Raw genomic sequence first — 12,415 nt, 5'->3', positions numbered from 1 at the left:
CAATCTGAATTACAAAATGAGGTGCTTGGCCTGTTTTGATGAAGTCACCCAAAAGAATGCGAATTACATAAAATTTTGAATGGAGATCTTTGATCTGAGTCCTAGTCCACCATCTGAGTTGATGGAGTTCAGGAGCCTGGGAGGATGGAAAAAAGCAAAAACAGAATCATGGCCTTCAGAAGAAGAGTTTGGTTTGTTTAGGGATCTGCTTGGAAGAACTCCATGGGAGACTAACAGCGAAGAGAGGTCCAGGAGTGCTAGCTGGTTTTCAAAGATTGCCTCCTTCAAGCTGGAGATCAGCCCATCCCAAAGAGCAGGAAGTCGAGCAAAGATGACTGGAGGCCTGCATGGTTGAACAAGGAGAAACATAAAAAAGAAGTGCAGAAGAGGTGGAAGCAGAGACAAGTGACCTGGAAGGAATATAAAGACACTGCCTAAGTGTTCAGGATTGGGTTAGGAAAGCCAAAGGCTGCTTGGAGTTGAACTTTGTAAGGGAGGTGAAGGGCAACAAGAAAGCTTTCTACAAGAAAGCAACAGGAAGATGGGAGAGGAAGTATGGGCCTGCTGCTGAATGGGGCAGGGAACCTGGGCACAGAGGACAAGAAGGAGGCCTGGGTAGTGAATGCCTTCTTTGCCTCAGCCTTTACTGGTCAGACCAGCCTTCAGCAACCCTTCCAAAATATGTGGGAAGGTCCAGGGTGAGACAGACCTCAGTGAAGGAGGATCAAGTTAGAGAACATTTAAATGAATTGGATAGCCTCTAGTCCACAGGCCCTCATGGGATGCACTGGCAAGTGCTGAGGGAGCTGCCTGGTGTCATTGCAAGGACACTACTGACATTTCCAGGCTTTGCTTATCAAACTATAAGTAACACCAAGCTGATGAGGCTAAACATTAAGCCTTTTGAATCAAAACTCTGGACCATTATGCCTCCTGATTATTAAGACGAAGGGTATGTTTTAAGGGAAAGCATTCTGTTTTATTATGTTATTCAATTTGCCTGTTTCATAGTTCAGCAACAGGGAGAGATCCATTTCCTTTTATGTGCACAGCTACCATAATAAAGCAGTAATTAGCAGTAAGTAGTCCCTGATCAGCTCAGTGGGGTATGTGAAAAAAGAGATGACTCCAAACAAGTACGTAAAAATGTAGCCTGAACAAACAACATTCAAACAGACAGGGTTCCACTTTGGGGCCTTTTTTTTTTCTTTCTTTTTTTTTTTAATAAATCTTGATTCCTACAGGGCACACTGTTTACAACTACATCTATGCCTCTTAAAATTATCCATGATGATACTATCTAAGATAGCTACCCCCACAAAGCTTTCATGGTTTAAAGGTTACCTGCAGCCGAAAATCAAATTGCAATGAGATAAAGTGGGGTGAAAGATCTTTTCAGTCATTTCAGTTTCCGTTTTATTTTTCTGTGTGATGGTACAATCTGTCTTTTTGTGGTTGGTACACAGGAGTCTGCATCCAACACTCCTGAGGCCATGATCTCTGCTAGCTAAGGGAAAGGGAAGCATTTCTCTCTGTCACAATATTAATTACAGGTCTGTAGCTATGTAATAAAGTTGGGGGAGTTTTGCTAGACTGTACTTCAGGTCCACAGTAACACAGCAATATCTAGTCTTCCCAAATTCCACCCCTGCTTACAACTACCTGAAAAAATATTATCTCCAGAAGAAACTCACTGCATGATTTCCTCCAAATTCACAGTCCTATTGCTAGCTTGTTCTTAGAGGCTGATTCCTTAAATTAATTCATTTTGCATGTAATTTGCAGAAAGTAATGTTGAATTTTATATTCTGCCTTTTATATTGCATGCAATCCAGATTCTCATTTATTGTACTACTACTATTAATTACCACAGGCTAAGAGGTTTGCAGATATTTTTTCCCCACAGCAAATTCCCAAACTCTGTCTTGGTAATATGCTTTCACATTTTCCCTCTGGTAATAAGCTATTTCACTTGCAGGCTTATTTTACATTAATCTGTTTTGGACTGCATTGTTCTGTACTAGCTCAGCTTCTGAAAGAGTCTTAATCATTCTCTGACTGCATTTTTTCTCATCATTTTCTCTTTCTACCCAGTAAAGACAGCAAATGTAAAAATTATGCTATTTCATATCATCATCCTGACCGTTTATATAAATAATGAGGTTTAAGAGTACTGCTAAGCCTCATGATAGCCCATTAGCAGTCTCTTTCCAGAATGAAATTTACTTATGATATAGCTGCTTTATATGTCATTTACTTTAAATTCAGCGAGCCAATCTGTCTCTACTTGCATGGGTCAAAGGCTAACATCTGCAAAAATAAAACCTGTTTTTATAAACTATAACACCCTTAGGGATGTTTTGTATCTGTGCCATCAAGGTATGACTTGGATAAGATGTATACTGGTGCTACAACCAAATTCCTTTACTTTTTCTTTGCAAGAGATAACCAAAACCCCATCAATATATCAGTTTGAAGTCTAATTTCATAACCAGAACCCCCATCAATATATCAGTTTCAAGTCTAATTTCATTTTCTTGCTCTTATTCTTCAGATTTGTTCATTGTGTACGCTTTTGTGAGCTTTTTTCTTTCTTCTTTTTTTTTTTTTTTTTACTAAAAGATTCCTTGTTTTTCCAAATTTGGCCAGCTTTATTTTTCCATTTTGGATGAACAACCGTGGGTTTTAGGAGTCTTTTCCTTTCTGTGTAAGTATTGCTAAACCCATATTTGAATATCTACCTCACTAGTCTTGTATAAAATTTCAAAATAAAAATGGTTATCATCTACTAATTCTATCTCCATGCCACATGGAAGACATATGGTCCATGTATACAAGCCAGGGCCAATACAGTGGGCCAATGTGGCCCAAATGAGGTTCAACAAGTCCACATGCAAGGTGCTGCACCTGGGTCAGGGCAATCCCAGACACAAGTACACACTGGAAGAACTCACTGAAAGCAGCCCTGCAGAGAAGGATTGTGGGGTTCTGGTGGACGAAAATCTTGACATGAGCCAGCAGCATGCGCTTGCAGCCCAGAAGGCCAACTGCATCCTGGGCTGCATCAACAGAGGAGTAGCCAGCAGGTCAAGGGAGGGGATTGTCCCCTTCTGCTCTGCCCTTGTAAGGCTGGATGGGGCTTTGGGCAAACTGGTGTGGTGGGAGGTGTCCCTGCCCATGGCAGGGGGCTTGGAGCTGGGTGATCTTCAAGGTCTCTTCCAATCCAAGACATTCTGTGATATGATTCTATGATTCTGTACTTCATTGTTATTGTTCCTCATCATCACTAATGAAGTAACATAACATATGGAAATGAATAAAGTTAACAAGAAACTTTTTAACTGGACCAAAGTGCTCACAGTAGAGCCACTGGAGAGCCACCTGCAACTGTGCACTTGGTCAAACCTCCAAGTTCCCATTCATGTTATGTGATCCACTGTCAGAAATCCTGTCACCCCTGTATTATTGTTTCCTGAATGTCATCTGTGCGGAAGAATGTGTGCAACTCTACAACATTTGCAATGACTTATGATGAAAAATGATGGTGAAAAAGAATTACAAATGGAAGAAGTAACAAAGGGGAGCTCAGTCATAAACCTTGTACCATCATGCAGTAAGTCACCTAGTCACAACTGTACAGTCCTAACTTGTTAGCCAACATCCCTCTTTCATAAATGTTTCCGAGTGATTTCTGTGACAAATGCCCAAGAAAAATCTATTCTAATTAAGTAAAAATATAGATTGATCAATGGGTTGCTAATGTTGAGTAAATTGCAATACAATTGCAAAACTTTCAGTATAACTTCTTTATTTGAGCACTCTTAATCATCACATCCACACGCCTCATACTTTCAGTAGTGCCTTTTTTATTTATTTTCTAAATGATCACTCTATCAGGTTGAGACACAGTAGGTTCTGCCTTAGTTGTTCATATATTTCAACTATTACAGGGACTAACAATCTTAGAAATGAGTTGTTGATAGCTTGGATTCTGCATAATTTAAAAAGTGTCAAAATACCTTTCTTTAGAATCCATATTTTTAGCTACCAAGAAATGAGATTGCTAAGGAATATCAGTGAGAATTTTTCTGTCTAGCTCAACTAACAAACTCCACTACATAACCCATATTCCAATGACTTTGATATCCTTGTACCATTTTTTCTCCTCCATACACATCAAGACTGGTATAAACACCGAGTTGATTTCCTCGACCTGTTGGAAACTGAACAAGGAGCTGGAAGACCAAAAGCTCTCATCTTCTTTTTCAAGGACAACTGGCATTACTGCTTTTGTGCATTCACAACTTCTTTTATTCAAAACTAAACCATCAGACTCAGAAACCAGACAAGTCTAAATTAAATTGTAATGGTACATTAAAATAAAAGCAGAGGACACAATTAAACTCTTATGCTTTAGATGAGATGTTGGCAATCTAGAGCTTAAGTATAGTGGGCATACAATGGGTACTCTGTAAGGCTTTTTGCCAGCCAAAATGGGAGAAAACCCCACCAACCTACACTGATACTCAGGGTATCTTTTGCCCGAAAGGGATTTTGAGATCACACCATCATCAGAACTCCTGCCAATACTAAAAGCAGAATACTGCGGATTAGCAGCACTCTCTGATTATGAGAGGCAGTACCTCCCACTCCAGTGTCTAACACAGACTACCAGTGCACGCTGAGCAGTGTTGCAGACAGAATGCCAAAAGAAGAGCACTAGCTGCCTCACTACAGCAGCTGATAGTTCAGGAGATGAGATATAAGAGCCTACCAAATGCATGAACGTCCACTTTCTCTTTTCACTACATAAAACTAATATCCATATGCACAGCCAGATGGTACTCCATCTTGACTGCTGAAAAGAACATCATAGGAAATGAATTTAGATAAACAAAAGGAGGAAAATGAAGTAAAGAAAATCCACATTTGAAATTTCATATCTGCATTTAATTTTATAAGCAAGTCAGAAAAAGAAGTCAATCATTTGGCCCAAAAAATGACAGAGACAAGAGATACAGTAGTCATAAATGCATCATGTCATTGAAATACGATATTTGTCATCACCTTGATCCTCTTCTCACAAAATAGTGCTATTCAGATTAGTTGATACAAGTCTCCCCTTCTAGCGAAGAATAAAAACTTCTTTACCACACATAGAATAGTTCTTGTATTTATTTTTATTAAAATGAGTAAAAGAAATTCCATCTTCCTAAAAGAATTACTGATGTAAGTGTTGGGGTGAGTAAAGTTCTTATGTATCAAGTCTCCAAGCTGAGAAAAGATTACCGAATACACCAAGGCAGCACAGAAAATGACTGAGTGCCATTTTTCATAACATGCACAGTGCAAGTTAAACACTTGCAAAGCACAAAGTTGCATTGGTACCGCCAAAGCCAAATGAATTTGTGAGTGCAATACGCCGCTTTGCAGTTTTCCACTCCTGAGCTGTTAATGGAACATAATTGAGATCAAATCCCGGCTCTGTTTGTTTTAAGTTTAAAGTAGGCGGCAAAATTCCATGGTAACAGGACAGTGCAGTAAAAGCTGCTTCAATGGCTCCTGCAGCCCCCAAAAGATGTCCTGTTGCTCCTTTTGTTGAAGAAACTGCAATGTTACGTGAGTGATCTTTAAAAAGTCTCTTGATCGCTTGATTCTCAGCAGCATCTCCCAGAGGTGTAGAAGTTGCATGTGCATTGACGTATGTTACATCTTCAGGCTTGATTCCAGAATCTTTTATTGCTGCAGACATACACCTAAGAAAAAAAGAAAAGACAGAATGCTGCATTTCCCATTATATTTTTGTCACGTGTACAAACCAAAAGCAAATCTACAGTGTTTGAAAACATTTAACAAATGCAAAAATCTGCAAAACGTACTTTACTAGAAATGTAAATGTCAAGAGATGGGTTCATTTACCTAAACTAACATCCACATTTAGCCACCCTAGAAATACAGCAGTGGTAAGGTCCACTACAAAATCAGACTTGCTGCTAAAAATTTGCTGATTAAATTCCTCAGTTGAGAAAAACACAAGTTGCAAGAAAAAAGATATAACAAGCTATCTCTACGGATTACATTAATATATCAAAGACTCTTTTCAATGCAAAATTTGAAAACATTTGAGAGAGAAATAAGTACCTGAAATGATTACAAAAACCTAAGTTCGCTTCAGTGAAGTTTCTCTAGTGTAGCTGACATCAATGTAACATTCAGTACAATGCTGCAGGAAATCCCCTTGGCATTGTAAGGGAAAGGAAGATTCCCTAGTCTTTACATTTTATTTACCTTTATATTTACAGTATTACAAAATAAGAAAAATTGCTCTATCCAAATAAAACATTTGGAGATGAAGGAAAAATTCTGAAGTTGTTGTGAGTTTCTTTTGCATGTTTTTAGAGGTTAGGAGATATCTTCTTCCCTTCCCTTGAGCAGCAAGGAGATAGCCAAATTCCTGCGCATTAAAATATTTACTGAAAATCATGCTGTTCCACTCTGACACCATATCTCTCATTCTGAGTTCTAATGACCCATGGCATATGACTGCCTCTATAAATAATGCTTTTTTAAGAAAACCACAGAGAGATACAGCTCCATATACGCTCCACACTGTGTTTCTTCTCAGCTTTCCCACAGAAAGGAGATGAGTCACATGCCCTTCCTTGCACACACATTTTAACTAAGCATCTCTGGACAAAAGACCACTGTCTCTTTTGAAATTTATGAAAACTAAGTAAATAGGGTAGCACAGGCTGCTGGACAAATTGAAATGTCTCCATTACAGCCTTCTATTCTCAGAAGCATCCAGCTTAATTTAGGCTGTAGTCGACTGATTCTCACCATCAATACAGAGTAAGCCAACAATCACACAAAAAAGATTACTGATAAACAGTAAGGGAAGCAGATACATTAATTTAGTTTAATAAATAAGCTGCAAGGAACATAATTACTTAAGGAGGTAACAGATTATTGTGTAGAACACACTTCATATACACAATTCTGAATCTCCTTTCCTGCAGGTTCATTCCAACATATGTGAAAGTAGTTCTTAGAAGATGACAGAAAAATACATCTCCCTGAATTTTTTTGATGTGGCAAATAAAAATCCTGCAGAAAAGTAAGAGAAGCATATACAGTTTCATATTTAATTCACACGCCACTACAGTAACCAAATATTGTTATGAAAATTGCATTAAAATGTATTATCTCTTCCCAAGTGTGGAAAGGCTCTACATTCTGGAGATAGCAAGATTAACTTTCAGCTACTTCCCATTGTGAATTTAATTTATATGCTATTGCAATCATAAAATATACAAAAAGTCTGTTACAAGATATTGCTGTATCATCTCAAGGGTAAACAAAAGTCTGAAAATCTCAGTAAGACACTCCTGAATACTCCCACCTAAGTCTGTAGACCAATCAACTATGAATCAAATAGCTCTGAGGGAGATTTGGTATATTACACTTCTTGAAAAATCTGTTAATTCAATAAAGACGGAAACATACCTTTAGGGGAACATGTAGAAATTTGAACTATTTGCACAGTGATACACTGAATTTTGTTATTAAATATTCACATACATTCATGGTAATGCAAACTAGTAGAGATTCCTGTATCTGCAATAGCATTTGGCCCATACAAAGCTCATAAACAGTACACACACATCTAACTTAACTAGTAATTAGTTCAGGGATAAAGATTAGATGAATACCATCTACTTGTGAACTTCTTTAATGAGATTAACAATGATGAAGCTTTACCACCTTACCAAAGTGTACTAAAGTGTATTTCTGCTATACTCGTCCACCAACAGATAGCTGCATCACGGCAAAGTATTTAAATGTGATTGTAGCAGAGACGTATGGTCTAAACACATCCTTTACAAAACGCCAAAATCTTTTCTGAACAACAATAGTCACAATTAATGCTAATGACATTTATGGTAATTATTCTAATAAACTAGATTCTCCAAGTGCACTTATCACTTGGCGTTTCTTGAGGAATGCCATTCCCCTTCCGTAACACAACAAATGACAGGACCTGCTTTTGCAGTGGGGTCTCTCTGTGACAAAGGGTGAGGGAGTACCTCAAAAGGTTGTCATACCACAACAACCTTAAACAAGACTCATTTCTATGAACAGCTATGGGCACCAAACATAAAATATTTTCACATAGAGGAGGTTTTCATAACTCTATCCAAAAAGGCTGATTCTAGCAAAAACTGCCCTTCAGGCCATTACTAAAAGCAAAGGAAAACTGGGGCAAGACCTTACCAGGAGCTCTTTTGTTTTTCAGATTATATTCAGATTATTTTCAGATGAGTTTCTTGGTTTTTGGAATACTAATTCAAGACTGAATAGCATTTCTCTAGGAAAAGTATAAAGTAACAGAAACATAGGTGCCCATTATAATTAACATAAAAAGTAGCCACAGTAATCAACATATGGTTCTTACCTGAACGCACCATCTCCCTCTGGATTAGGTGCTGTTATGTGGCAAGCATCGCCCGACAGTCCATAACCCAGAACTTCTGCATAGATCCTAGCACCTCTTTGCACAGCGTGTTCATACTCTTCCAAGACCAGCACAGCAGCACCCTCTCCCATTACAAACCCTTCTCTCTGTGAATCAAACGGCCGACATGCCATTTTAGGGCTTGAGTTAAAACTAGTGCTGAGGGCCCGAGCTCTTGCAAATCCAGCCAAGGACAAAGGACTAATGCAAGCCTCAGTCCCTCCAGCCAACATGACATCAGCGTCACCAGAGGCAATAAATCGAGAGGAGTCTCCAACAGCATGCGCGCCAGTGGTACAAGCAGTTGACACAGCGTGATTCGGCCCTTTCAGCTGGTATTTAATGCTGATCTGACCTGCTGCCATATTGACTAAAATCTTTGGGACAAAGAACGGGCTGACCTTGTTATAACCCTTTGTTTTAAATAAAGAAGCTGTATCAGAAATCTCTTCCAGCGGAACCATTCCCATTCCAATTGCCACGCCAGCTGTTAAGCGGTCCTGTTCAGACTGCGGAGACCAGCCAGCGTCCTTTATTGCTAGCTCTGCTGCACCAATGGCCATGACAGTAGCAGAACTCATGGATTTGATCTCTGACTTCGATACAAAGCTCTCTTCTTTGAACTGACCCTCCTCGTCTCCCCGTGGCACACAGGCAGCCACTCTACACGGAATGCCTGCATATTCTTCCCCATCTAGTGACGTGATCCCACTGTCTCCTTGGAGAAGGCGCTTCCACACAAGCTGAGTCCCCACACCGAGAGGAGACACTAAGCCGATACCTGTAACAACTACTTTCCTTCGACAAGCAGGCAGTGACTTGCTGAAAGCTCTCCTGTGATTTCTTAAATGCAGATTCAAATTCAGACCGCGGAGATGAAGATTTGCAGTCTTTAAGAGATCCTGGAAACACTGCGAGAACATGGTGGAAATCAATCAATTCATGCACATTCCTGTAACTGGGGAGGGCAAAAAGACACAAAAAAAAACAATAAAGCAGCCAATGTGAGAAACATTCCAAGTCTGCCAAGTTAACAACCTGCTTTTTACATGAAATACTATTTTCAGCACTGCAGAAAGGGATGCTCTTTCTGTGTCTGTCATCAGGAATAGTATGTGTTACTGCTGGGGGATGTAAAGCACTCACTATTAACTCCCCCTAGGGCTTTAACTCCCAGCTGACTGGAGATATCAACAATGAGCATAAAGATCTTCATTCTTCTGATGGAGAACTGCAAGTGTATGTCTAGCCCTATCATGCTAAGGATGCCATCATCTTAACCAGGCAGGATGCTCTAGAAAGCTAGGTAACAGGAGTCAAGAGTCCCTTCCTGGTGCTGCCACTAGTGCAGCTAAGTATCTCGGGGAAGTGTCCTCACCTTCCTATCTCCACCTATGCTTCATCAGCCTTGGGTCATTTAGTCGGTCAGTTCTGATGGGTGGGGACAGTACCTCAAGTGTGTTTGAACAAGATGTATCACAACAGCACCTTGAAAGAGCTGCAAATTGAAAAAAAAGCATTTTGGATTGCAATCTTTTTTCAATTATGCGCAGGCTAACATTTCTATATTGTGATGTTTATGATCAAAGAGAAGAAAAAACAAGTATAAAAATAAATGATGTACTAAACACTCTCCTGACAGAACAGTTTTTCCAATAACATGTCTAGCACTTACATGTTACTCTGAGATCTGGCTTTGAACTATTTAATTGTTGGCCAGCAGCCATGAAGCATACAGCCTGCAGGTTTCCCAGCTCCCTTGAACATAACACCACAAGACTTCGCATATAATGAAATATGTCAAGTGTCAGCAGAAGTACTTCAGGCAGGACATCTCTGGCGAGAGGAGCACACCAAGCAGTAAAGCTGTAGTGCTGTGCCACAGCCCCGGTCTCTTGTGCCTTGTCTGGCCCTAGCTAGATCAGGAACTGGTCTGATTACATGCATCTGGCACACGAGAGCAGGAGGGAGGCTACAGTACAGCTCTGTGCACATCTACAATTACAGGCTTCAATAGGTCTGAATTTGCTGCTGATGCAAATTTTAAATCGGTAGGCATTTGCCAGCCCATCTTGATGAGGGAGAAATTAACTTTTATTTTTCTTCCAGTCTTCTGCAGCTGGGAGAGTCACTATGCTTAAAAACGCAAGAAGTTAAACACACACAGGAGGGTAAGTTTCCCTGTTTCAGGGCTCTTCTCATCTCTGCCTCCACCAGGGGTGATTGGACCCTTGTAAAAATAATTACTAAGGTTTGTCTTCAGCCAAAACACTATTTAAACAGCAACAGGCTCAACAGTCAGAAGTGTTTTTGACTGTTTTTCGGCAACAGCCAAGTGTTTTTTGCCTCATCAAAGGGGCAATACAGCATCCCCAGATATTTGGTAAAATACAAAGAGCTGGATTGGAACCACGTGCTGTCACAGGACACGTGCACTTCTGTTGAGAAGCGAGGATCTGCGCTTCTCTATGGCAGCAAACGTGCATAGCAGCACTATTAGCAAGTAAAAGCTAAAATTAGAGGTTACAAAAGTACACAGGGGTTTTTAAAGGAGCCTGCTTTAAATCATGGTCCAAATTAGTCGGCTTTAATTACATTTGGCCAGTTAGCCTGGATTGTATAAAAAGAGCGGAGAGATAGTTGGAGGAGTCACTAAAGGCGCGCACGTCGCACAGCCGCATACAGCTGCTGTCAGGAGGCAGTCAGATGGCTCAACATAACGAGAACGACTGATCTGACCCCAGCCACGTCAAATTATCTGCGGCCATGCACAAAGCCCGCGAGCTATGGGCAACACGGGGGCCTCCTCAGGCCTCCAAGGCCCTCCTCAGGGCCCCCTCCGACCTACCCTGGCGCCGCCGCAAGGGGCAGCCTCTCCCGCTCCCCCCCCCGTCCCGCCGCCCCTACCTCCGCCGGACGCTCTCCGCCCCCTCCCCCCGCCACCGCCCCACAGTGGTTGGTTCCGCCTCGTCCTCCCGCCCCCCAGGCGCCGGGCGGTACCACTCGGGGGAGAAGGGGGGGGGGGGGGGCGGAGGCGGTGGTGCAGGGCCTGGAGGAGGTGGCGGCGTTTAGTCTGGAGAAGAGGAGGCTCAGGGGAGACCTCATTGCTCTCTGCAACTGCCTGAAAGGAAGGTGTGGGGAGCTGGGGGTCGGCCTCTTCTCACAGATAACCACTGATAGGACTAGAGGGAATGGCCTCAAGTTGTGCCAGGGGAGGTTCAGGATGGAAATGAGGAGACATTTTTTCTCAGAAAGAGCAGTCAGGCACTGGGACGGGTTGCCCAGGGAGGTGGTGGAGTCACCGTCCCTGGGGGTGTTCAAGGAAAGGTTGGACCTGGTGCTTAGGGACATGGCTTAGTGGGTGACATTGGCGGTAGGGGGTGGTTGGACCAAGTGATCTTGGAGGTCTTTTCCAACCTGAATGATTCTGTGATTCTTCCACTCCACCTTGCCTCCACCTTGGCGCAAGTTTTCAACCCACACTTTGTTCCCCAGGTCCTCTCTTGAGTCCCCTCCTGCTGCGTGCACCTCTCAGATACCTGCCCTTTATGAAGCCCTCCAGCCCCAGCTGGAAAAAAGTTTGTTTCTCCACACAGATGCTGAAATGGCATCAAAAAGGGCCGTAAGAGGTAAACCAAGGCAAGGTGGTAACTGACTTTATAGGAGTCTCTTGAAAACACGTACAAATAGGCCAACAGCACCAATGCACGCGAAAATAAAGTCTTTAGTTGGTCCTTCTGGATGCTGAAACAGCAGGGCATGATTTGGACTGCGACCAAGCTCCAGCTGTGCCTGACATGACACTTAGGAAAAAATAAGTTTTTACTTACGAAAAAAACATGGCACCGTACATCAAGTACATGAAACGGAGGAACTGTCGTGGCAGAGCACAATGTGGGT

The 12,415-nt window shown here is 41.6% G+C and overlaps 1 protein-coding gene across 4 annotated transcripts; it reads right to left on the bottom strand.

Annotated features, from left to right (window-relative positions):
* Positions 1-4,928: 4,928 nt before the first annotated feature.
* On the bottom strand, positions 4,929-11,474 carry OXSM (3-oxoacyl-ACP synthase, mitochondrial). Of its 4 annotated transcripts, XM_066991918.1 has the most exons (4): positions 10,191-11,353; positions 9,894-10,013; positions 8,456-9,473; positions 4,929-5,756 (listed from the first exon to the last, which is right to left on the bottom strand). In XM_066991918.1, exons 3-4 carry the CDS (start codon positions 9,436-9,438, stop codon positions 5,354-5,356), a joined length of 1,386 nt encoding a protein of 461 aa, XP_066848019.1. In that variant the 5' UTR covers positions 9,439-9,473; positions 9,894-10,013; positions 10,191-11,353; the 3' UTR covers positions 4,929-5,353. The 4 variants fall into 4 exon arrangements, with proteins under 4 accessions (XP_066848019.1, XP_047932053.2, XP_013027470.3 ...); XM_048076096.2 differs by lacking the exons at positions 9,894-10,013; positions 10,191-11,353 and adding an exon at positions 11,423-11,474; XM_013172016.3 differs by having other exon boundaries at positions 9,894-11,353.
* Positions 11,475-12,415: the final 941 nt, after the last annotated feature.

The sequence above is a fragment of the Anser cygnoides genome, chromosome 2 (assembly GCF_040182565.1).
Source record: "Anser cygnoides isolate HZ-2024a breed goose chromosome 2, Taihu_goose_T2T_genome, whole genome shotgun sequence".
Lineage (NCBI taxonomy): Eukaryota > Metazoa > Chordata > Aves > Anseriformes > Anatidae > Anser > Anser cygnoides.
Note: the sequence above shows the minus strand (reverse complement) of the source record. Positions and strands in the feature narration are given on the sequence as shown.

What these genes read in the sequence shown, in the direction of transcription:
- OXSM (XM_048076096.2), bottom strand. Translation starts at nt 9,438, where the DNA reads ATGTTCTCGCAGTGTTTCCAGGATCTCTTAAAGACTGCAAATCTTCAT. An exon ending in GAGGGAGATGGTGCGTTCAG is followed by an intron (nt 5,757 to 8,455) that starts GTAAGAACCATA and finishes TTTTTTTCTTAG; the next exon opens with GTGTATGTCTGCAGCAATAA.